Source organism: Microtus pennsylvanicus, chromosome 4, assembly GCF_037038515.1.
Source record: "Microtus pennsylvanicus isolate mMicPen1 chromosome 4, mMicPen1.hap1, whole genome shotgun sequence".
Taxonomy (NCBI): Eukaryota; Metazoa; Chordata; class Mammalia; order Rodentia; family Cricetidae; genus Microtus; species Microtus pennsylvanicus.
The window spans coordinates 60,710,623-60,737,432 of record NC_134582.1 but is presented as its reverse complement, the minus strand read 5'-3'; the positions used below and the strand labels follow the sequence as shown (position 1 = coordinate 60,737,432).

General features: G+C 45.3%; 1 protein-coding gene across 2 annotated transcripts in view; it reads left to right on the top strand.

The window, feature by feature from the left end:
* Positions 1-20,261, top strand: part of Dsg2 (desmoglein 2) — a 46,377-nt gene extending 26,116 nt beyond the window's left edge. For both annotated transcript variants that reach the window (XM_075969250.1, XM_075969249.1), the window contains exons 8-15: positions 53-238; positions 3,159-3,424; positions 6,508-6,650; positions 6,913-7,140; positions 9,468-9,695; positions 11,232-11,353; positions 14,285-14,629; positions 17,133-20,261. In XM_075969250.1, the coding sequence (XP_075825365.1) occupies positions 53-238; positions 3,159-3,424; positions 6,508-6,650; positions 6,913-7,140; positions 9,468-9,695; positions 11,232-11,353; positions 14,285-14,629; positions 17,133-18,149 (2,535 nt within the window). In that variant the 3' untranslated portion in view covers positions 18,150-20,261. The remainder of the gene's footprint in view (positions 1-52; positions 239-3,158; positions 3,425-6,507; positions 6,651-6,912; positions 7,141-9,467; positions 9,696-11,231; positions 11,354-14,284; positions 14,630-17,132) is intronic.
* The last annotated feature ends 6,549 nt before the right edge of the window (positions 20,262-26,810 follow it).

Below are 26,810 nucleotides of genomic sequence, written 5' to 3'. Positions count from 1 at the left end.
AAAATTGATTTATTGCATTAATAAAAGCTGTGTGTTTCTTCATGTTTTGCAGTATGAAGGGATTGTGGAAGAAAACCAAGTCAATGTGGAAGTCATGCGTATCAAAGTGACCGATGCAGATGAAATAGGCTCAGATAACTGGTTAGCAAATTTTACATTTGCATCAGGAAATGAAGGGGGTTATTTCCACATTGAGACTGACACGCAGACTAATGAAGGGATTGTGACCCTTGTCAAGGTGAGTTGTGAGTGTTTGCCATCAGAGCAGACTGCGGCTGTTGGAGAAACCAACATATTTTGAGCCCCATACTCTCACGGGTGCTTTATGAGGACATGATCAACCTTGCTCAGGATCAGAGACATCCTTACTGGGCCAAGTCAGGAACTCAGATCCCAGCCACATGGCCTCGCATGGCACACTTCCAGGCAGCTCACTATCTAGCGTGAGCTTGGTGGGCCAGGGCTCCATAACTTGCTGTTTGTTATGATTTTAAAATCATATCGTGATTTTACCGCAAGTGTTGTAAGGGCTGCACTTTGGAACACAGTAGTCTGCTTTCCTATGTCTCCTGGGTCAATAAAGGAAAAACTGAATTAAGTAGTCTTGGAGAGCATGTGTAATTCAGCTCAGCAGTGGACGGCCTACCTAGTATGCGTGAGGTCCTCGGTTTAATCCCCAGTGCCAAATAAATTAAAACTTGGTGGGATATGGTGATTTGGACCTATAATCCCAGCATTTTGCGGGAGACTGTTGAAAGTTGAAGGCCAACCTAGACCTCATTAGAAATTCCAGGATAGCCTGGGCTACAAAGTGAAACCCTGTCTTAAAAAACAGTGATGATGATGATGATGATGATGATGATGATGATGATGATGATGATGAACATCTGTGTGGCGGTGGTGGTACACGCCTTTAATCCCAGCAATCAGGAGGCAGAGGCAGGCAGATCTCTGTAAATTCAAAACCAGCCTGGTCTACATAGCAAATCCCAGGACAGATGTAAAAAACAGCAAATCCACAGGGAAGGGATCCCGAGATCATCCAGTCACTAGGGAAGATGCAGAATACGCTGAAGCACAAGCCCACACCTACCCTACTCAGAACACTGCCAGAGATAAAAGCGATGAAAGGCTAGAATCCAAGTGAATTTGGGTAGGTGATTTTTTTTTAATGATAGGCTATATATAAGTCAATACAGGGGAAAAAATAGCTGCATAAAAATTCTCAGAACAACATCAATTTTATATAAAAATTGTAAATTGCTCAAAAGCTAGTCACAGATTGACTAAGTGAGTTAAGTGTAGCTTAATACCAATATTTATTTTTAAAATTGAGAGTTAGAACATACACTATGTACATGGTGATCACACAAACTGCCTAGTGGGTGTTGTAAATAGCAGAGTTTACCAAGAGCTTGCTGAAGGAAGGCTGATCTGCCTTGGACTCAGCAGCCCAGAGGAAAGATGCTCATTGCACTGCAAAAGTAGGGAGCAGGCTATTGTTTAAATGTATTTCCCTGGGCTTTCTCTTTACACCAGGAAAGATCAGATTCTTTAGCATGTTAAGGTGCAGTGTAAAATCTGTCTTAGGATCCAAGCAGTGGTGGCGCACACCTTTAATCCCAGCACTCAGGAAGCAGAGGCAGGTGGATCTCTGAGTTCGAGGCCAGCCTGGTCTACAGAGCTAGTTACCAACAGCCAGGGCTGCACAGAGAAACCCTGTCACAAAAAAAAAAGAAAGAAAGAAAGAAAGAGAGGGGGGAGGAGGTAGGCAGGGAGGTAGAGGGAAGGAAGGAAAGGAAAGAAAGAAAGGAAAGGAAAAGGAAAGGAAACCTTACCTTAGGAACAGAGCTTGCAGTGCCATTGTCTTAGAGTCATGATGAAACCCACTACCAAAAGTAAGCTGGAGAGACTGGAGGCAGGAGCTGATGTAGAGGCCATGGAGGAGTGTTGCTTACTGGTTTGCTCGTCATGGCTTGCTCAGCCTGCTTTCTTATAGAACCTAAGACCCCAGCAGCCCAGGGGTGACCCACCCCCATCAATCACCAATTTTATAAAGGCCCTACAGGCTTGCCTACAGCCCGATCTTATTGAGGCGCTTTCGTAATTGAGACCCCATCTTCTCAGATGACTCTAGCTTGTGTTGAGATAACTGTCCAGCACAGCCACCATGTACTCCACACCCATTCATCAAAACAAATGCATGGAACGTGTGTTACTAAATATTAATTTTTACTAAATGCCCATGAATTTCCCTATTGCAAAAAAAAATCTTTTACTTGTAAAAAAAAGGTAGAAATATATGCTTCTGAAAACAGTTATGACCTTTATAAAAATCAATCGAAAGTACTTGCTTTGTTAGACATGGAGGATCAGGCCACCTAAGGCAGCACCTACTGCAGGGAGCAGAAAGATGGAGAAACATCCAAGGCCAGCTTGGCTTGCAGAGTGAGTTCTAGGCCACAAAAGAGCTATATTTTTTGTTCCAAAAATACTAATAATTGTAAGGGCCAGAGGTAGTAGATGACTTCAAAGATAGTGTTTCTTGTCACATGTGAACTCACAGAGACTGTGACATCATATATAAGACATGCTCAAGCCAGACAAACTCCTGGCATGGAGGGGAAAGTTGGGTACCAAGTTCCAGCCGTTACTGGGAAGCTATTGGCATTTGAAGGCTGCTGGAAAAGGAAGAGTCAGTTTTAATGGCGTGGCATAGACACAGTCTATGGCAGACCTCTTACCCAAGAGTAACTGAACAGCACAAACTGGACTCCATGGGTTGAGAGAGAGAGGAAGAGAGAAAGAGAGAGAGAGAGAGAGAGAGAGAGAGAGAGAGAGAGAGAGAGAGAGAGAGAGAACACAGAGTTCAGTGAGAAGGAAAGTGGAGGCAGAGCTGGAAGGTTGTGAGGTGGACGTGAAGCTGATCAAAATCCACTGAGTAAAATTCTCAAAAAATAATAAAAAAAACAATAATAATGAAACCTCCTAAACCTTTCATATTTATGGATTTCCAAGCTAATAGGATTTGCAGCTGGTTGCTGTCGGTGTGACAGTGGACTGCCTGTGCAGCTGTGTCCCCAGGTTTAAATCATGTGTCTCTGCGTGTGCTCATGGGCTCCTCTTCCTCTGCAGTAATGTTGGCTTTGTCTCTCTAGGAAGTGGACTACGAGACAATGAAGGATCTCAACTTCAGCATCGTTGTCACTAATAAAGCAGCTTTCCACAAGTCTGTTAGGAACAAGTTCAAGCCCACGCCCATCCCCATCACGGTCAAGGTCAAGAACGTGGTTGAAGGCATCCATTTCAAGAGCAACGTGGTCTCCGTCCGAGCCAGTGAAGCGATGGATAGATCCAGCCTCAGCCAGTCGATCGGAAAATTTCAAGTTTTTGATGAAGACACTGGACAAGCAGCCAAAGTAAAGTAAGATATGGCTATGAGTGTGCTTCCAGGTTTCAATACCTTACATGCCAGGTTTTTAAATGTTGGTTTTCAAAACTCATTAGAAAATCATAGCAGCTCATTCCTTCACACCCCAGAATTACAGTTTGAGGAAGGCCCTAAAATCAGTTCTCCCTAAACTGAGCCTACCGTTAAAGGAAGGCGGAGTTTCCATCTTTCCGTCAGCCTCTGTGTGGAGCAGGGCTGGGCTGGTTACTAGAGAAGGCTGAAAGTGTCTCAGAAAATAACTGTAAAATTCTCTTATTTCCCAGCATACTAGGAGGTGAGGAAGCAGCAGATAAGGTTAACCACATGCAAAAGATGCCAGCACACTAATATAACCAGGACTGTGAAGGCTGAGGCAGGGGGATTCTGAGATCCTGGCCAACCTGAGCTGTACAGTGACACCCTGTCTCAAATAGGTGAATGAAGAGAGAATCTTGTCACAAATTCTACTTTACACACGCATCGTTTTAATAGTTTCACACGTTCCTGGGCTTGGGGATTTAGCTCAGAAGTAGATTGCTTACTTAGCAAATGCAAGGCCCTGGGTTCAGTCCTGAGCTTGAGAGGATGGGGATGTAATTTCACACATTTCAGTATGGGAGTAGTAATTTATGTACAAATAAATTCTGAGACTTAATCTTTATTTAAGCCACTTTATTTATTTCAAGGAGAGGTGAGATTTTCTCCTTGTGCACATGAATAAATATCTGTACCACATGTCTGCATGAACCCACAGACATCAGAAGAGGGAGCCAGGCTCCCGGATCTAAAGTTACAGGCACTTGTGAGCCACTTGGTGGGTGCTGGGAATGGAAGCCTGGTCCTCTCCAAGATGGCTAAGCACTCTTGACCACTGAACCATCTTTCCAGGGAACTTGGGTATTGGGGGTGGGAGAGGTCACAATGGTCATTACTAAGAATACATCTGCAGTCACCGTGCTCAGAAGTTCATTTTGCCCTGTCTCTATAGCTTACACTAACATCTTTTAAGATTATCAGAGTGCATCTCTCTATACAAAGCTGCTGTTTATTAAGTTACGTAGTTGAGTTTGAAGACTTCCTCCTGCAGCTCAGACACACAGGCTTGGAGACCTTCTGCTCTATAACAAAGACGCTCTGGTGCTCACCTTCCTTAGGCCTGTGTCCCTGGGTGCTGGCGCTTCATAAAACATCTAAAAACAGGACCAGCTGTGGCAGGAAAGCTCCCCAACTGTCTGATTATATTTCCTGAGTCTCCATTAATGGAATCTATGGGCCATAGAGTGGGTGACTCTTCCCCAAATTGGTACTAATAAGTGCCTTCCACTAACGTCTTTGTAAGCATCTTTTATTCGCCCTTTCACAGGGGTCTTCTTTTAGCTTCTGCTACTCTGTGTGCCCCACAGGGCCACATGTAACCAAGTCCCCAGACTAGAGGACTCTGTGTGATTTTTCTCCACATTTGCTGAGAAGCTTGTATGTTCTAATACTATTGAGAATGGCCTCCTGGCATTTTTTTTAATTTTTGCTATTTGTATCAAGGCCTGTGACTATTATGAAAAGGGTGTGCATTCTTTGAAGAAAATAAAATATGCTTCTTTACCAAAAGAGTCTTCCTTCCTTCTTTAGCGTGCACTTTAGAACAGGAGTGACCTAACCATCCACTCGCATTTGTGAGTTTTCATAAGTTCTGGGAGGCACAGCTAAGTTAAACCATTTAACTCATTAGTAGTTCCTGCTTTTGAAGTCTTCATAAAGACGGTAAGGTCTAGAAATGGCTCGGCACTTAGAGCACCTGCAGCTTTTGTAGAGGACCCAGATTGGTTCCTAGAGCCTCAGTGGCCCACAGTCACCTGTACCAGCTCCGGAGGCTCTGACCCCCTCTTCCGGCCTCTGAAGGCATCTGCTTGCGCATGCACACATCCACACGCAGATAAGCACACTTACACATAATTCAATATTAAAATAATAAAATCCTTTTAAAGATATACTAAGGACAGCAAAAGAATCATGTCTTTAATTTTGTCATAGTGTGGTATTGAACTGATTACCCATCCAGTGATTTATGGATATAACATGTGAGCTGCTTGTCCTGCCCAAATGCTGAGTTCCACAACGGATCAGTTGCAAAGCTCCTTACATGGCATCACGTAACACATGCCCTGTGCCGTGTCGATTAGACGACTTAGTTTGAAATGGCTATGGAAATGGATAATCGGGGCAGGCAAATTCCTGACGGGCTTTCAGAAGTACCTGTGAAAACCCAAATGTGCTGCCATCTGCTTTTTACATTTTATTTTCACGGTTTTAGTTTTACAGCTTTAGGTGTTGTTTGTTTGTTTGAAGACAGAGTGTCATTAGCCCAGGCTGGCCTTGAACTCACTATGTAAGACAAGAATAACCTTCAACTCCTGATCCTTCTGCCTTCACCTCCCAAGTTCTGGATCATACCTTCCTCTATAATCAGTTACTAGTAACAACGGCAGGCATAAAAGGCAGTTCAAGCATACAAGTGGGTTATTTCCAAATAGTGTACACAAATATTACTATAGATCAGCCATCTGTTCCCATGTGCTTAAATAGCTACTTACTAGAAAATGAATTATTGATTTCATTGAACCAAGAGACTCGTGTTTGCCTTGTGTTTGTAGTTTATATATTAAACTCAATTGTACTTGCTGTATACAATTCTGACAACTTAATATGAGCATATTTCCTGTGCCTTCTTGTAGCTGGCTTTTCACACTGATTTTCCTCACTTCAGAGAAGAAACCTAGAATGCATCGTCTTCACTTTTAGCCTGTTCACTTGAAAGTCATCATTCCTAACAACATACAGCATCGCAAAATGTTTAGGTGCTTCCAATTGAGGCAACCACTGTTTTCTAAGTTATTTTTAAATATTGGCAACATCCCAGTATACTGTATACCATAAGCCTATTCCACTACCACGTGACATTCAAATCCAGTGTGTATAACAAGTACCTGCACAATGGGGTGTAGTTAAGTTGAAGGAGGGTACGGATGTTAGTCCCAGTGTGCCCAGAATTAAGGATGAACTTGGTGTTTGTTTTGAAACAGATTTGCGAAAGTGGAAGACATAGACAACTGGGTCTCCGTGGATTCTGCCACTTCAGAAATTAAGCTTGTAAAGATTCCCGATTTTGAATCTAGATATGTTCAGAATGGCACCTACACTGTAAAGGTTGTGGCCATATCCAGTGGTAAGTTGTTAAACAGATGTTTTGTGTGACTAAATGCATTCAGATGTTATCTTTCAGCACAGGAAGCATGTGTTCTGTGTATAAAAGTCTCATCTCTTTGGTGGTTATGCCTTCATATTCTTGCTTACATAGTGACTTAGAACTGACTCAAATCTGAGACCCAGTTGAGATGGGAGGTGCCCTCAGCGGCTAGCACGCCCTCCTTACCTGATTGGCTGGTGTTCAGCCATAGACTCAGAACGCTCTCCTGTTTATTTTCAAGATCATCCTCAAAAAACCGTCACTGGCACTGTTGTTATCACCGTTGAAGACAGCAATGACAATTGCCCCATGCTGGTGGAACCAGTGCAGAGTATCTGCAAGGATGCCCCTTACGTGAATGTCACCGCAAAGGATCTGGATGGACCCCAGAACAGCGGGCCGTTCACGTTCTCCATCCTCGACCAGCCGTCTGGAACAGCAGAGCAGTGGAAAATAGTACACCAAGAAGGTACGTAAATGATTGACCTACATCAAAATCTAAACAGGAAGCATGGTAGATAACAAAGCTGTTTATAACATAGGCTGTTTCTTCTCTCAAATTTTACTTCTAGTATAATTCCCATGCTTTCTGACCAGGCATGGTGACATTTTTAGTCACAGCACTTGGGAGGTAGAATAACTAGATGTCTGTGAGTTCAAGGCCTGCTTAGTCTCCATCAGGAGTTCAACCCAGCCAGAGCTACACAGTGAGACCCTATACCAAAAATAATAGTCACAATAATAATGTAGGCCATGTTTCTTCTCTCGAATTGTACTTCCACTGTAATCCCCAGTGTAGTTCTCAAGGGGCTTGTGAAATGAGGCTCTCAGCCTACAGGAGTATTTCAGCTCAAGCATTTTTGTCTCATAAGATGGGGAGACTGGAGCCATGTACAGCAATCAGACATTTACAAAGTGAACTCATAATTCTGTTTTAAAATGTGTTTATTGAGCATGTACTGTGTGCCGGGCCCTCTGCACACACCGTCTCAGCTAATCCTTGCTCAGTCGCATCATTTCCTGATGGTGGAGAACGCTGGCCTTACTCAGGTGTAGGGACTTGTTAAAAGGCACAAAGCTAGTTTGTGATGGACATGACCTGGCAAAGGGTCTGATGCTCATGCTAACCCGGCGCCTGTGGACACAGTCACTGTATCTTGGGCTTATTTCTCTTGCTGGTGTGATCTTTTGAGTGTCCTTGGGACAGTCTCAAATGCGGAAAATTCTACCCAGAAAACTGTTTAGCAAGCAGTGTTCATGTCAGAAAAATTTACAGCAATTATCAGCAACCATCTTATCAGTTATTATAACTTACTTAAAATAGTTCAGAGGAAAGTTTTGTTGGGTTACTTTTTTTTTTGGATACACACACAAGTCTGGTACAGTGGTTCTCACAACCCTCGCACTTGGGAGGCAGAAGCAAGACAACTGTTTTGAGATTAGCCTTGACCTCACATCAAGTTCCAGACCAGCCTAATCTACATAGCTAGGCCCTGTCTCAAAGAAATAATGTCAGCAAGGTAACCCAATAGGAGAAGGTGTTTAATGCCAAGCTCTTAACTACTGAGTTCACACCCAGGACCCATCTTTAACCTCCGCATGCTGACAGTGGTACTGGAACACACAGGCATAGCCACACCCACAATAAATAAATAAATGTAACACTCTCTCTCTTTCTGTGTGTGTGTGTGTTGTTGTTGTTGTTGTTATTGTTGTCATTTCTGTTTGCTTGATTTTTGAAACAGGGTCTTACTCTGTAGCCTATGATGGTCTCAAACTCTGCTATTATCCTGCCTCAACAGTTGGGTGCTAACTGTAGGCAGAGGCCGCTTGTTCATTTCCTGGCTGCCCAGACCCGAAATAATCACACAGAAATTATATTAATTAAAACATTGCTCAGTCTATTAGCTTAGGTTTCTTATTACCTAACTCTTACATCTTAAATTAGCCCATTTCTATTCTTCTGTGTATCACCATGTGGCTATGACCTACCAGTAAGGTTCTGTCCTGCTTCTGTCTCCTTTGGTGGCCACAAGGCATCTTCCTGATTCCGCCTTCTTTTCTCCTCTATCTCTGCTTGGAATTCCCACCTTGCTCTATTCTGCGTTGTCATAGGACCAAAGCAGCTTCTTTATTAACCAATGGTAATAAAATATATTCACAGCACACTGAGGGGAATCTCACATCAGTTAACATCTTTCTTTACCTTTTTTTATATGTCTTTTACTGTATTCTAATGCTTGTAAAATAATGTGAAATTCTATTATCAAATTTCTTAAGAAAAGAAACAGAACAATAGGTATATACAGAAAAGGTATTGTCTCAAAAGAGTGGAACAAGATAAAAATAAGATGGGCCTGTGCTGAAAATTTATCCAAACTGGGGGTGACACCGTGCAGGTTCTGCTACACTGGAAAACTACTTTGGCAGCTTATTTTTTAATAATCAGTAAGATAAACATCATTGAATGAAAATTTTTCTCATATAAATGTCATGTCATGCATCGCTGCATTCCTGCTGACTGGACAGTGTTGTGGCTGTTCCAGCATTTGCTAGGCCACACACGTTAGTTAAAAACAAACCTCAGGAAAGCTGAGTCTAACCCTACCCCTCTGCTGGTCAAACTTCTTTTGAAATCTAAGGACACATTTGATGAACACAGGGAATGAACTCCATGGGGAAGGCTGGGGAGGGATAATGCTCACACCCGGAGCTACACTAAGACCCTTCCCGTGGGTTAGTCTCTCTTTCCTCGGCAGCCGCTCGTTTTCATTCCCTTGTGCCTCCCCCTCCCAGGAACCAGTGTGCTGCTGCAGCAAAGCGAGTGGAAGCTCGGGAGGAGTGAGGTCCCCGTCCTCATTTCCGACAGCCAGGGCTTCAGCTGCCCCGAGACGCAGGTCCTTCAGCTCACCGTCTGTGAGTGTCTGAAGGGCGGTGGCTGTGCAGCAGCCCAGTATGACAACTACGTTGGCCTGGGGCCCGCCGCAATCGCTCTCATGATCCTGGCCCTGCTGCTCTTGCTGCGTAAGTCCTCAGAGCCTGTCTTCAGTGTCTTCCCACCAGAGTGACGTCATCTTGATAAGCTCTGCGGGGGGTGGGGGGGTTCCCAGTACCAGAAACAGTGTCAATAGGTCTTCAGAAAAGCTTGCCACGTGCATGTGCCATGTGGATATAAGGTTATTTTTACAAACCTCTTTTATTCCAATCCAACCATGCTTTGCACAGTCAAGTCATTGAGGCTCCCCTGCCTCCATTCCTGCCTTTTCAGCTTGCCTCTGGCCAGCCTCAGACACAGTCAACTCTTTTCTAAGTACTCTGCGTGTCTTTGCAATAGCAAGCTGAGCCCAGACAGTCCTGCTCGCCCTCCAGTCCACCAAAGGCCTGAGGTCGCCTGCAGTCCCAGTCTACTTGAACTTGGGCAGAGCCTGGGCTATCTCCATGGAAAGAAGAGGAACCCATTAAAGACACTTGTAGATGGCTAGTTAAATACACAGAACCCAACAATTTACAGCGGCGCTCTAGCCCATTGGTTCTATTTGCTGGTGAGTGGCTTGTTCTGACTTACCATGGAGTTGGGTTGTGCATATTTTACCCAGGGATTCCACGCCCTGGCTTCCCATCTCAGCTTCTCTGAAGCCTAACCTGTCACTCAGCCCATGACACTTGATTACTATAGGAGCTGGTTGTGTAGCTCAGTGGTAGAGCGCTTACCTAACATGCCTGGGCTCAACTTCCAAATTTCATAGAAATGAGCATGGTGGTACAGCACACTTGTGACCCCAAAACTTAGGAAGAGGAAACAGAGGTGTCAGAACTTCAGAGTCTTTCTCAGTTACACATTGAGTTTAAGGCCTGTCTGGGTTGTATAATCACTTGACAGAAAATAAAACAAAAATAGAAACCAAAGAAAAGGAAATAGTATTAGGTAATTGAAAGGCAAACTGGAGCGTCAGAGAGTCAGGTCTTGTACCCAGCCCCACTCTGAGGTAAAGTGCAATAGCTTTGGTGTGTTAGAACATATTGATGTTTTCATCTGTTCTTACCACCCCCCAGGTTTTGTGTGTGCATGTGCACAGGCGTGTGCAAGTGTTTTGGATGGAACTTTAGAGAGAGACAAGGTTTCAGGCTCCCAAGCAACTAAGCGCTGGGAGATCACAGGCACGTGCCGCCGTGCTTGGCTGCTTTCAATCGCTCTGCTACATCTCTTAGATAGCAGCCTGACAAAAAAGATTTCTACAGTAGCCTTAAAACATTTCGGCTTTACCTTGGTCCTCTGATTTACATCTGATCTCATCCAATCACAGTATTCTGCTCACTAGCCAGAGACAGGCTCTCTCTAATGAATAAAACCTTTGAGTCAGAGGGCTCTGTCTGCCTTCAGGCTTTGGTGTAATTCAACCAAAGCAAAGTTGGGAAGGTTCGACCACAGTGAAGAAACACAAAACATAAAGATGAAGTGTCAAGTAAGTAGCACCTGGGCTCCAAAAAGTCCAGTGTGAATGCTAAATGGTGTGGCCTTCGTTGGAAAATGGACTCTGGACTCTGCTTTGCTTTGTACAGTTGTACCGCTCTTGCTGCTGTTATGCCACTGTGGAGAGGGCGCCAAAGGCTTCGCTCCCATTCCCGGGACCATAGAGATGCTGCACCCTTGGAATAATGAAGGGGCACCTCCTGAGGACAAGGTCAGTTCATCAGACAGTGGCACTCTGGTCTGATTTCATCGGGAGGATGTGGGGCGTTCTAACAATCTCACTCTGTAGTCCAGACTAGTCTTGAACTCAAAACAGTCCTCCTGCCTTGGACTCCCGAGTATGGGGATTACAGCTGTGAACCACCATGCCCAGCCTTATTTTATGATTTTAAAGGGGTCTTACTTAGAGGGTATTTGCAATATTTTTGGTCATGAGAGATTGACACAGTTATTGAATTGCGAAACGTATACGTTAAGAACTGGCATCCAACTCTTTTTTTTTTTTTTTTATTTTCGAGACAGGGTTTCTCCGTAGCTTTTGGTTCCTGTCCTGGAACTAGCTCTTGTAGACCAGGCTGGCCTCGAACTCACAGAGATCCGCCTGCCTCTGCCTCCCGAGTGCTGGGATTAAAGGTGTGCGCCACCACCGCCCGGCTTGGCATCCAACTCTTAAAGTCCTTAGCATCTAGGAAGTGACAGTGTCTGGAAGACTGGGCTCTCCGTCTTTGGGATCTGACCGTTCACAGTGGAACTGAATAGAGGGACCCAGCAGATGACCACGCTTGCTGGAGAGGAAAAGCCCTCTACCTTTCAACATCAGGGAGCCTGTGCTGGTGTTGTGGTGTGACAGAGAGGGCAGAACAATGGCCGTTAAATTGCATGCACATGCTTATCCAGCAGTGGTCATTGGATCTCACCACACGCCTCGGTTAAACAGCAGGTTCCCGCAATAGTGTATTCTCGTGCACTAGAGCAGACTTGAGGGGCTTTGACTGTACTGTGGTATATCCTGTGCTAACGAGAATGCAGACCAGGAGTCAGCAGGTGATCCAAGCTATGTAGAACAAGAGCAGGAGCCTGTGGGAATTTAGACTTGGAACTTCTGCCCACTACTAAGTGGTCCTCTCACCACCCCTTCCGTTCTCAGCATGGTCCACTGACAGAGGTAGACCCCAACCCCACAGGTGCTTTTGAAGTGACCCAAATCCCTTTTCCTATTGCTTGATGGTCAGATCCCCTATTCTTCCAATGTGTCTTCACCCGGGGTCTCTTTTCATCTGCCACAAGTACCATTTCCTGCAGGATATATGTTTCAACAGAAAGTGTCAGGAAGCTGAATATTGGCAAGGAAGAACACGATGTTCTCCATGTTGATTACTGTCTTAGTTAGGGTTTCTAATACTGTGCAGAGACACCATGGCAACTCTTACAAAGGAAAGCATTTAATGGGCTGGCTTACTGTTCAAAGGTTTAGTCCATTATCATCATGGTGAGATACAGTGAAAGCAGGCAGACATGGTGCTGGAGAAGAAGCTGATGTTCCTACATCTTGACCTATAGGCAACAGGAAGTGATCTGAGACACTGGGTGTGGCTTGAGCTTATATGAGACCTCAAAGCCCACCTCCACAATGACACATTTCCTCCAACAAGGCTATACCCACTTCAACAAAGCCACACCTAATAGCGCCACTCCCCTTGGGGACCATTTTCTTTCAAACCACAATTACTTTCCTTGTGACTGTAGCAACAGTAACAAAGCAAATTAAGGAAGTAGAGGCCTATTTGGCTCACAGTTTGAGAGATACAGTTCAGCATAGCAAGGAAGGCTTAGCAGCTTGAGTGTGAAGAGGCTGGTGACATTGCATCTGGAGTTAGGAAGCAGAGAGCACACAGGAAGTGGTCCACACCCAGTGATACACTGCCTTTATTGACGCTTCATCTCCTAACAGTTCCACAGTGTTTCAGAGCATCCCACAAGCTGAGGACCAAGTGGTCAAACACATGAGTCTATGGGGTTCATTTCATATTCAAGCTGCAACACAGGTATCTGGGAGAGCAGTGGCAGAGGGTCACAAGTTCAAGACCAGTCTAGACTATATAGTGAAATTTTGTGTCAAACATAAATGAGTAAATGCAGGCAGTCCTTAATCAAGCAGCATGGAGCTACCTCAACACGCTCCCCTCCCGCCTCCTTCCAGATGCCCCACAGATGGGTTCCATCCTAGACACTAGTTCCTGTCCTCATGCTGGAGTAGCAGCTGAGACATCATGAAGAACTGCCCTGTAGGCAGTTTTTACAAGTTGCATTTACTGCTTCTTCTTCTTCTTCATTCTCTTTAATCAGAAGGCAAGAGACTCCTATCTGGTAGCAATGGAAGACTGGAAATAGAATCTTTATTGTGAATGGCCATGTGTCCAGCTGAAGCTTCAGAGTTTTGTAACTGTCACAGACAACCTCAAGGGGGAGGTGGATTCTGGGAAAGAGAGTATATCAAGACCACATGAGGAAATCTGGGCTTTGGGTCCTCCACAGGTTATAGTCAGCTGTAGTGAGGAGGCAAGCAGGCCTGCTTTTCATCCTGCCCGGCTCCTGCACGACTAGCTTTATACCCAAAATAACAACACACAAATTGTATTCATTTAAACACTGCCTGGCCCATTATATCTAGCCTCTTACCGGCTAACTCTCATATCTTGATTAACCCATTTCTAATAATCTGTGTAGCACCACGAGGTGGTGGCTTACCAGGAAAGATTAAGCATGTCTGACCTGGCGTCTGGCTCCATAGCGTCTGCCCAGAGAAAAGAGGCAGGGCGATTGCTTCACTTCCCTCTTCCTTTCAGCATTCTGTTCTGTCTACTCCACCCAACCTAAGGGCTGGCCTATCAAATGGCCAAGGCAGTTTCTTTATTAACCAATGAAATCAACACAAAATAGAAGACCCTCCCACAACAGTCAGCTCTGAAGCAGGAAGAAGAAATCCTTCACATGACCCCAACAGATGTGTCCCACCCCGTTTTCCTAATTTGTTGAGGAAAAAATAGTTTCTCCCGCCTTACATTCACTTAGCTCACATCTTCTGCCAAGCACACCCACCCTCTGTCCTTCAAATTCATTTCTGAGCCGCGTTTTCCCCTAGGTGGTGCCATCGCTTCTGGTGGCAGATCATGCCGAGAATTCAGCAATGAGAAACGGACTAGGAGGTGCAGGCGGCGCGATGATCAAGGAAAGCCTGGTGAAAGGCAGTAGCTCAGCTTCCTTTACCAAAGGACAGCATGAGATGTCCGATATGGACGGGAGATGGGAAGAACACAGAAGCCTCCTTACTGCCGGGGCCACTCATCAAGTGGGGACAGCAGGAGTCATAGCAGCCAATGAAACACTAAGGATAACAAGAGCCACCGGGGCTTCCGGAGGCATGGGTGGGGCTCGAGGAGCTGCTGTGGCAATGAATGAGGAATTCCTAAGAAGCTACTTCACAGAGGTAAGCCCTGGAGGGAGAGGGAAGCATTTACCTAAAAATGTGAAATTCTAGGTTACTAAGTAGGCTATTGTGAGAGGTATAATTAGTGGGAAAGTTTGGGGGCTCTGTTTAGTTGTGTTTACAGGCAATGGGAACGAGAGCTGGGGTCCTTTGAGACAGACAGTGTTCACCAAGTAATGCATTCACAAATGGATGCATAGTCCGCTTAGTTCTTACAAAGGTCTTTTCTCTTCGAGACCAGCCTGGTCTACAGAGCTAGTTCCAGGACAGGCTCCAAAGCCACAGAGAAACCCTGTCTCAAAAAACCAAAAAAACAAAAAAAACAAAGGCCTTTTCTCCGTGTTTCTACTGTCAACTTCCTCCTGCTCTGTTTGTTCCATGTCATTATCATTCTAAGATGCACACTAAGGAAGCAGATTGAGCCCCAGAAGCTCCCATCCTGTGGCGCAGGGCAAACCACAGTGGCAGAACCAGACGTGGGCTCTGGTGGCTGCTTATCTCATTAAGATAAAACACCTGACAGACAGGGCTTGAGGGAGCGTTGTGCTGGGCTCGTGGCTGGAGAAGTTAGCTGCAGACCATCACCAGGAAGGCATGGTGACGGACTCATGAGATAGTTAGTCAAATTATGTCACTGTCAGGAGGCTGAGGTGCAGGTTGGTGCTCGGCTCACGGTCTTCTTCTTTCCTTTCTTTGGTTTGGGAGCCCAGCCCATGGATGGCACCACCCACATTTAGTGTGGGTGAGCCTTCCACCCTCATTCAATCCTCTTTGCAAACTGCCTCATAGACACACATAGAGGCATGCTGGCAAGGTGATTCTCCATTCAGTCAAGTCAATAATGAAGATTAATCATCACAGGCTCTTTCGGACTCTCTCCCTTTCTACACTTGCATTTCTTTGGTCAAAGGAAGTCATGTGACTATGATAAGTGACCCTGGGTCAAAAAAATACAACCTCCATGAGGAAGCAGGCATGGGGGGATTAAACACGGGAAGGAGGACAGAGAACATAGCCTAAAACAGGCAGGCTAGTAGATCTACTTACAGTTTTGTTTCTTTGGTTTGTTTGTTTTAATTTATTCATTGATTTTGTGTGTACAGATGCTTTGCCTGCATGTCTGTCTATGCACCACATGCAGGCAACGAAAAGGGCATCCGATCCCGGGAACTGGAGGAACATATGGCTGTGAGCTGTCATGTGGGTGGTGGGAATCAAACCTGTGTCCTCTGGAAGATCAGCAAGTGTTCTTAAGCACTGAGCTATCTCTTCAGTTCCACATGGTTGCTGTTTATACGATAAAACATGTCATTCTGATGGGAATTCACAACGAAACCATGGAGAAAGTTCCATGAAAGATTGTGGTCAGAGATCGTGGCCTGAGACTAGCGACTGAAAACAGGACTGCAAACAAGTGTTACATGTAGACAGAATTCATCCAGAATATATGCATTACTAGAACCAAATCTGTTTCAAAACGAAAACTAGTCAATTCATGCAGAAGCCAACCACTCCTAAGTATGTCTTTGCCTTACAACAGGAATTAGAAGCCTTGATTTTTTTTTTTCAAATCAAGCCAAAACTCCTGGAGAAATAGACAAACCCACAATTATAGTTGCAGGATGGAGCCTATTCTGTCAGAGTAGAGAGGAAGTTGGCAAGGATGCAAGAAACATAGCAGCACTGTTAACGGACTGAATCTAACAGCCACGGTTGAGCGCTGGGTATCACAGTGCTTGAATAGGTCTGGTAGCATTGCAGGGGTTAGAAGTTTAGCTCAACGGAAGCCCTTAAAGCTCTAGGTTCAAAGTCCAGTCTCTCCCCCAAAAGAGGAATGGGAGCCAGAACTTCAAAGCTTTCATAGGATTGTCAGAGGAATCGACGGCTGGATGTGGAGACACACATCTCTAACTGCAGCATGCAGGAGGCAGAGGCAGGAAGACCCAGCCGCATACTGAGTTTGAGGCCAGCCTGGGATACATAGCATTATATCTGAAAGATAGCAGAAATTTCCAAGCCTATTCATTGCTTATATGGGCTTTTGCCAATTCCGTTTGCTATTATTTTCTACCTGTTTTTTCTGCTCTGTCTCACACTCTCACAAACGCATATGCACACCTACAAACACACACATGTTCTCTATTACCACAGTACAGCTAACAAACTAAGAAATTTACATCTCAGTTTAGTCAGTGGTAAATTCCATGATAATGGTAATTGTCTTCAAATGCTTTCCTGTGTGATGTCTAATTGGGTTGCCATGACACTATTCACTTTCCGTCTGGCATTGCACTCCCGACGGTTTTTCATCTTGCATAGTATTGATGTTTATGAGAAGACAGGCCAGCTGTGATGTAGGATGTCTCATTGTGTTGCTCTTACGTTTTCTTGTAATTAGACTCAATTTTCCTTAGCTTTTGCCTTATAAACATGAGCATCAAGCCTTGCTTTTAAATGAATTTGTGTCGGTAATGATCCGGCCCCAATCTTTTTTCCTTGTTAGAAAGCAGCCTCCTATGCTGAAGACGACGACCTCCACATGGCCAAAGACTGCCTCCTCGTTTACTCCCAGGAAGAGACGGACTCTCTCCGAGGCTCCATTGGCTGCTGCAGCTTTATCGAGGGAGAACGTGATGACCTCTTCTTAGACGACCTGGGGCTTAAATTCAAGACACTAGCCGAAGTTTGCCTGGGCCGAAAAATCAATTTGGATGTGGACGTTGAACACAGGCAAAAGCCTGTCCAAGAAGCGAGCGTGAAGCCAGCTTCAGGCTCACACTATGAGCAAATGGCAGTCAGCTCAGAGAGCACATACTCCTCTGACCGTGGCTTCCAAGTCTCGAAACCTCTGCCCGAAGCACACACAGAGAAAGTCATGCAGGAAATTGTCACTGAAAGCTCTGTGTCTTCCAGGCAGAGTCAAAAGGTAGTGCCACCAGCTCCTGATCCCGTGGCTTCTGGTAACATCATAGTGACAGAAACTTCCTATGCCACAGGCGCCACAGGGCCGCCCAGCACTGTGATCCTGGGTCCTAGACAGCCGCAGAGCCTAATTGTGACAGAGAGGGTGTACGCTCCAGCCACCACCTTGGTAGATCAGCATTATGCCAATGGCGAAAATGTCGTTGTTACTGAACGACTGATCCAGCCCAATGGCAGCGTCCCTAAGCCCGTCGAGGTCACCCAGCATCTGAAAGATGCACGGTATGTCATGGTGAGTGAAAGGGAGAGCATCCTTGCCCCCAGCTCTGCCGTGCAGCCCACTCTGGTAATGCCCAGTGTGGCAGCAGGACAGAACGTCACAGTGACAGAAAGAGTAATGACCCCTGCTTCCACACTGCAGTCCGGTTACCAGATTCCTAGCGAAACCTCTCTCAAGGCTAGGAAGACTGTGGTTTCCAGTGTGGGAGGCCTGGGCCCTCTGCATAGTTCAGAGGAATCTGGCCATCGCAATTCTACCGTAACCACCTCTTCCACCAGGGTCACCAAGCACAGCACCGTGCAGCATTCTTACTCCTAAACAGAAACCAGCTGCAGTCTGGCCCAAGCTTAACCGGCTTCGCTGGATGTGTGTCCGCATGCCCCTAACCTTATATGAGCCGTACAAAGGCCTACACACTGAAAAAAGTCACAGATGTGTCTAGGGCCACAGTGTCTCTGGAAAGGCTGCATTTCAGAAATACTCTGTGATACTCAGGAGATGGAGGGAAGATGTTGGGCCCTAAGTGCCTTTTAGCATGCTATGCAAGCCAGACAAGAAAAGTTAGCTTCCAGGAATTTACCAAATTAAAGCATGGTTTCTAGTTCATGCGGTCTAGAAGGATGGGTCTCTGCACAATGCATTGATACCCAGGAGGGACAGTCCCACCCCTTATATTATAAAACCTCATAGGTTACAGGTACCAAATAGCTCATCTACCCAGAGGAGCATCTCCACTCTGGGCCTCTACTTCTGATGCAGGTTCTCTTTAACACTGGAACCCTGAGTATAATGGGAGGCCAGAAGGCAGAAACAGAAAAAAACTTGATGCCCTTTTAATTGTGTAAATTGTTGGAACTTTAGAAAGCTGACAAGCTAAGAATACATATTGTGTATTTGCTCTACACATGTCCTGTGAGCTTAAAAAAAAAATGACTGCATAGTTCTCCTTGTTTCTCAGAGGTCATAAAATATTAAGCATTTCACATTCAGTTAAATACTCCAGGACAGCCACCTGTGGTGACAAGTGCCTTTTAGTCCCAGCACTTAGGAGGCAGGAGGTATCTGTGAGTTTGAGGTCAGCCTGGTCTATATAAAGAATTCCAGGACATTCAGAGCTACAAAGAGAAACTCAGTCTCAAAGAAAAAAAAAACCAATAATAATCTAGGATAAAATTCATACTTAATTTTTCTGTAATGTGATAATAGTCTTTTTAAAACACTCAGCATATATTTGTTATATATTACAATTTAATGCACTTAGAGGCCGGGTTGATGGCGCAGTGGTTAAGAGTACATTACTACTCTTGCAGAGAGCACTGGTTTAGTCTCTGCCGTCCAGCTCCTATGGCTCACTGCCACTGCTAATCCCAACTCGGGGGTCTGATGCCCCCTAATGGCCTCCAGAGGCACTGCACTTACACAATTCCAGGTAGTCAAGAGGCTGGCCCTATCCCACCCTGCGTTCACTGCTTCTTCATCCCCAGGGCCTCACATAGATACCAAACCAGTGTCTGGGGGTCAAGCTGAGTCCCACAAACCACTCTTTGCTCACAACTATTCAAACATCAAAAGGACTCTGTTTTCACAATTCTAAATTCTGATTTTTTTACCACTCTGACGTCTAAACGTAACTAAAGTTGATATACATGAAGTAAATATTTTACCATAAAAAACTTGAATTATTGGATCAGTTTCACTCTGCTTCCTTGCCTTGTTTCTTTAAAGAAGTCATTTGATTTGTTCAGCACGTCAGTGGAAAGTATTTTATAAATAAAATTGTCTCTGAAAACAATGTTTCAAAACAAAAAATAAAAACCATGTTTCAGAACCTATATGTATATTAGTAACAATTTATATGTATGCTTCCCACAAAAAAAAACTGTTGAAAACAGTCAAATTTCTCAATATTTTGCTAGATAAATGGAAATTCTCCACTTAAACTTTTGTAGATATTTTTGAAATAATGTTTACATGTGCTCCATTATGAAAACATTTATACCATGCACCCCGCTAACTGACTGGTGAAGGGCTTTTACAAATGGTCTGCTAGGGAGTGGAGGCCAACTTATTTCTGCAACCTAGAACTGTTTACTTTCCGCACAGCAAGCTTCGTGTGGGTTTGTTTTGTTTTGTTTTGTTTTCGTTGTAATTGCTGTTATTTCGCCATGCTACAGCAGGGATCATCCTACTGTGTGAAGCTACAACTATGGTCCATGTGCTTAGGAAACCAAAACTCAGTCTAGAACTTTCTCTGTGGGTAGGCTTGGGCCCCACTTCTCGTCTGCACATGTATGGTCTTCCTCGTTGGTCTTCCTCGTTCCTAAAAGGGTGGTTGGGTGGTTTGTCAGTTTTTACATTTGTTCCTTCGGAGGACTGTATTTGCGTGTGTGTTCATGTAAAATATTTCAATAAAAAGACTGTCTTCCTTCATAGTGGCCCTTCTGCCTGTCTCCCTACTGATCTGTCGTATATTACAGGGGGTGCTGCTGCCTGGGGAAGAGAGCTGCCTTGGCAGATGTTCCTGGATTTCCTTATTTAATATGATCTCACTAAATATGATGGGGGAAATTGTGGGGACCCGGGAAAAGGCAGGAGCCCTCACTCCAGAGTTCAGTCAAAGCCTCTGTCAAGTGAAAGTGAAGAATTCCAGAACAATTAACGTTTGCTTTGAAGGTTGATGACATACAGTTTCCCTTCTGCGTGAGGTATTTTCAAATAAGAATGTTAAAATAGCGATGAGCCCTGAGTAACCATGAACACGTGGACTTCAGTGTGGCCATCTTCCTTCCCAGATGATGTTTTGAAAGCTCAGCTTCCCTTGCAATTCTTAGGATCTAAGGAGTAAGAGCATCAGCTAAAGCCCTGCAGAGCACATGGCAAGAACCACCTGCCACGACCTCTACATTCCTCGGCAACCCTTGACAGATAACCTTAGATCCTGTGTACGGCTGTTGCAAAGGCTAGGCAAGGGGACTCTCGCACCTCAAATCCTGTGTATGACTGTTGCAAGGGCTAGGCAAGGGGACTCTCAAGAAGCCTATACCACTCTTGAGTGTGTCTTCTCTTCCCCTGGACACCTCTCCTACTGACCCCCAACACTTACACCTATGGTGAAAATCCATTTTAGGAGTTGGAAAGTGGGCTAAGTGGTTAAGAGTACTGGCCGCTCTTACAGAGGGCCTAGGTGCAGTTCCTAGCATACATGAAGGCTCACAACTCTCTGTAACTCTAGTTCCATGGGAGCCAACAGCCTCTTCTGGCCTCCACAGGCACCATGCATGCATGTGATACACAGACATCCATGCAGTAGAAACACCCATAAACATAAAAATTAATAAATCTTTTTTGAAACCTTTAATAAACTTGCCTCTACTTCAAACTGGCACATGCCAGATTCCTTTCTGCAGTGAAGCCAAGGATGCAGCTTGTCTCTCAAAGGAACCCCTCAGGCTGCTGCAGCCATTGCATCATGGAGAAGCATCTCCGCTTGCTGTCCGGCCTCTGCTGGCAGACTCTAGTAGTGTCCTCATGATGAAAAGCCATCTGTCGAGGTGGCACACTTGGTCTCCCACACTGGCAATACTACACTGAACACTAATGACAACTTCACAACACTGGTGTGTCAGGATCTCCTGAAGCATGGAGACCCAGGGTCTGCACTCCAGGTGGCACACCTGTGAAGACCACATGCCCATCATCACAACCTCAAAATGTACAGTGAGATGGAGCTAGTGCTTGGCACTAGAAACTAGAAAGAGTTTCAGGTAGCGACCCTCACATGATTAATTCTTACCTACTTACTTTGGTGTAATTTAAATATTATGTATCTTTTATATTCTCTTCCTACCCTGTGTGTGGCTGGAAGGAAACTATTAAAATCACCAACATCATTCAGTTGTGCTTCTGTCACTGGTGTAGGAGGTCCTTCTGTATTTGTGTTGCTTTCATTGGTTGGATAAAGAGACTGCCTTGGCCTTTTGATAGGGCAGCACTGAGGTAGGTGGAGTAGACAGAACAGGATGCTGGGAAGAAGGACAGTATGACAGATGCCATGAAGCTCCTGCCTGAAACTGACGCTGGTTATAATCTTTCCCAGTAAGCCATGACCTCATGGTGATACAAATTAATAGGCCAAGGCAGTTTCTTTATCCAACCAATGAAAGCAACACAAATACAGAACATTCTACACCATGTCACCTATGGTTCTGCCTTGGGTTCCTGTATTCTGGAGCTTTTTATCTGTGCTGTTGCCAGGCACAGAGATTTAGAACTAGTTAACTAATGCTCCTTTAAAATGGGTTTCTTTAGCCTTGTGCATTATTTCACTGTATCTCTGGTCTTCTTGTTCCCCTTAGAATCGACTTTGCTCATCATTAAAATGACCAGCCGGCTTTCTGGCGCCCAGTGCTTCCATGGTTTGCCTTTCTGGTTCTCCTGCTCACTGCCTGTCTGTCTATGCCTCCAGCACACACCATGTCAAGGGTGTGTAGGTAGGCTTTGTAGCGATTGTTTACGTGGCTGAGCCTCAGTCTTCTGTCTTGGTGCTGACTCTCTCTGCCTCATCGGCTTTTTTACTCCCGCCTTCAGGCATGTTCACGTCTGTGACCCTTGCTGAAGCTCTGCTGCTGTGAGAGGAGATACCCAATGATCTGGCATGATCAGGCATGTTCACGTCTGTGACCCTTGCTGAAGCTCTGCTGCTGTGAGAGGAGATACCCAATGATCTGGCATGATCAGGCATGTTCACGTCTGTGACCCTTGCTGAAGCTCTGCTGCTGTGAGAGGAGATACCCAATGATCTGGCATGATCAGGCATGTTCACGTCTGTGACCCTTGCTGAAGCTCTGCTGCTGTGAGAGGAGATACCCAATGATCTGGCATGATCAGGCATGTTCACGTCTGTGACCCTTGCTGAAGCTCTGCTGCTGTGAGAGGAGATACCCAATGATCTGGCTGCATCTTTCATGTCACCTTATCACAAACCTTGGGCTCATTTGCACAGTGCAGCTTTTTGGCGCATGCTGTGCAGTATGTAACTCTACATGTAACTTCACGTATCGCATGCCTTTGGTTGGGGTGTGCATTTAGGTGTTAGGGTGGACCGTAGGTCACTCTGGAACATTATGGACCACTTCTGTGTCCAGGAACTTTGGCCTGGCCAGGATTTCTAGCCTTCCTCTTGGACAACTTGTTTGTTCAGTTTGCAAATTTTGTAGGGCTTTGTGCAAATCCTTCCAGACCTGAATCTCCACCCTACTCTCCAGTCTCACAACACTGATAACACCCCTTGTGCAATGCTCTCTTTAGGGGTCCACATAGCTCCTCTGCTGACTTGGGAACTACACATTCTTGTATTTATTTACTTACTGCTTTAGGTGCAAGGGCTAAAGTTATGTTTTAAGTTTAAATTACTATGCTTAATAGATCCGTAAAACAAAATGCCTCTGACATTTAAGCCCCACTTGCCCAAGGACAGATAATGCCCAAGAACACTGGGTTCTGTTGTTCATGTAAGATAACAAGTCACGTGTTTTCTCTTCTATAAACAAGGTTGGTTGCCCCAACTGCACAGGACGTGCTTGAGCACACATAGGTGGGAGATACGTAGACAGGAAGTACTTCAGGATGCATGCTTGCTCCCGTGGGACAAAGGCAGGAAGCACATAGGCTTGTGGGTTTTGCCTTTATAAGCCCCTGACTAATTCCCATTCTCTGGGAATCCTTGCTTCAATTTTGGCTCAAACTTTGTGATAGAGGTCTTATCCTCACCCAGGGGATAAGCAGGGTTCTACTTCAGCTGTTCTATTGACTTTTTAACTAAACCTCCTGTGTTTATTGCTTTATTGTTGCTCTGTGGGAAAATAATTGTTTTAACTTTCTTTTTATTCATTCTTTGTGTCTTCACATCATGCCTCCCAATTGCACCCATCTTTCTCCCCACCATGAAGAATAAAACCAAATAAAATTTAAGGGGGAGAGAGAAAGGGAAAAATCTCATCACGGAAGCTTCAGTGTGACACAGTGAACCACGCAGCAAACCCCTTTATCCATACATTTTTACTTCACACTTTCATCACAAAGAATCCTTGGTCTGGGCTCAAAGGTCCCCTGGTCTACACCATCAACACAGGGCCCTCTCTGGGACTCTTCCTGGGCATCCTGCTACTGTCCTGTGTCGTAGAGACCCTGCAACCGTAGGTCCACAGGACCGACCTTACCCTCACCCTCCACCCTCATGCTCTAGCAGCTCACAGATGGGTTTGATGGATGTTGGGGTGGGCCAACACTTAACCCCGATTCAGGACCTGGGTAGTTGCAGGGTTGGTCAGCCCCCCAGCTCTTCCCCGTCTTCACCACCAGGGTGCGCTCTCTAGCACTGCCCTGGCGAGTTCAGGAGCAATGAGCAAGGAGTGGGGCCCGTTCTGCTTTCACAGCCTCAGGATCAGTTCTCCCACACCTACGGCTTCAGGGCCAGCAATACTGTGTTGTCCAGGAATAGGGGTCACTTTCCCGCGTGCTCTAGCTGATGAGGAACAGGGACCACTCCCCCACTCTTATGCTCTCAGCGCCAACTCTTCCACCTGCTTCAGGAATTGTTGGTTGGTAAGGGGTTAGAGGGAGGAGGCGTCTCTCTGCTGCCAATGCTTCTGCATGATAGATGAGAAACGGAGACAGCTCTCCCATGCTCACAGCTTTGGGACTGTCTCCCACACCTTTGCTACCACGGACAGCTCTACTGTGCTGCCCAGGCTCAGTGCAGGGTCCACTTTCCCGAGTGCGGCAGCTGGTAACTGGGAAGGTCAGCTTGTTAGTCTGGTCAAGCCGTAAGGGGGTGCATCTGCCCCCGCCCCAACTCAAACCAATGCATGACAGACAAGAAGTGGGGTCAGCTCTCCCATACAGCTCTGGAGCTGGCTCACCCACCTCTGCCAACAGGGTTGGCTCTCTCGTGCTGCCCAGACGAGGTGCAGGACCCTCTTCCCCAAGTGATGCAGCCGACAAAAAGGTCAGTTCACTCACCAGCTGGAGGTGGTAGAGGCAAGAGGGGAGGGCATCTTTCCCTTATCCCCACCACCACACACAACAGACAAGGGAGGTGGTACCAGCTACGCCCCTAGCACACCCTCAGGGCTGGCTCATCCTTGCCTCTGTCTACACGGTCAATTCTACAATGGTGCCCAGGGGAGGCAGAGGGCCCATTCTCCCGAGTGCTGCACCTGGTGAGGGGTTGGGTCAGGTCCCCCACTGCCTGCAGGTGTTGAGGGGTGAGAGGAGGGCATCTTACCCTCGCCTACATCACCACATGACAGATAAGAGGAGCACGCTCCCATTCTCATGGCCTTCGGGGCCAGCTCACCTCTGCCGCTGCGAACAGGGTCAGCTCTACTGTGCTGCTGAGGTGAGGTGGAGGACCTGCTCTCCTGAATGCTTCAGTGAGGGGTGGAGCCTACTCCATTCAGCCCTATCCTCTCTGCCTTCATCAGGGTTCCGGACCAAGTCCTGGCCCTTTGCAGCAGCCCAGACCCAGACATCTGACCCTAGGCAGTAGGGCCTCTGCATCAGCCCATTCCTCACTCCCTCCTCTCTTCAAATCTGCATCCCCCCCCCCTGCACATTCTGCAGTGCTCTCTCCCATATGGCCATGTTGTACTCTCTCCTAGTTGAGTCCTGCCCCTGCCAGCTGTGTGGCATGGCACAGAGCTGTTGCCCTGTCTCGGCCCAGGGCTAGAGTCCTCTGGCAGCTCCTGGCTGAGTCCTGCTCAAGCCAGCTGCATGGCATGGTGAGGAACTATTGCAATTGCTGTGTGGAGGCCTGGAGCTAGAGGTTCCTGACGGCTCCTGCTTAGTCCTGCCCCTGCCAGCTGTATGGCATGGTGGAGTGGAGAAATAATTTTTCTAAAAAATGCCCTTACCAACCTAAAATGTTTCCATAGAGAAAGAAAATACTTTTACCATTTTAAAAATATGTGTTTGGATTCATACATTATATATACATATATAGTTTTATATATGTGTATGTGTGTGTATTCTATTATCTATCCTTTATTGTGAATCCAAGGTTTTGTACCTGAATCTCTTTTTATTATAACTTGTATTACCAACCTAAAAATATCTTTTTCTACTTTAAAACATATTTTTAGATAAACAATTTAAGCTTTATGTCTCACAATTGTTATAAACTTTGTATCTCCTTTGTGAGTTTCTTTTCTTAATTTGGTAAAAAGAAAAACTATACAATTCTAGCTATCTAGTCTTCAACCCCATCAGAGATTGGAGAAGGATAAAACACTACCTGAGTAAACAGGAAGGGCAGAGCAAGCAACTTCAAAAACTATAAAATGACAGAGATATATGGCTGTCTTTACAGTCACCCAAGGTTCCTCGGAAGTATTGGAATATCATCTTTACCTACAGGCCTAGAATATCTGACAGACTTTCCTGTGGAGCAGGAATTTTGAAGGACTGGCCTATCTTGTGTTGGTAAAGTTCAGCAGTTGACATCCTTTGTTTCCTGCCTGTTCAATTTAGACAACATACTATCAGCAGTTGAGTCAAGGGAAGCTTCTTTCCCAGTGTCTTTAGAATAAACTCTATAATGACCATCATCTTCTTTGAAGTAGATTGATGTAGCCAAGAGCAAATATGTCTCACTGTCATGAAAAGCTTTATGTTATTAAAACATCTTAAATGCCATATTCTATAGATCTGTGAAGTGTTTGAAGACCACCTGTGTATCTAAAATAATTCTGTTTAAGCTTGAAAACGTACCTAATATGACTACAAGTTTGATTGTTCTGGGTAGCTAACTACTAACCTGCATTTCTTAATTATCCTAAATAGTTTGTAATAGTAACTTTCAAGAACTAGAACTTTACATTTTTAAATGCGCTGCATAGGAACAATAGCTTGAACAAGAGTAGAAATATATATACCAACCTAAATTATATATATATATATATATATATATATATATATATA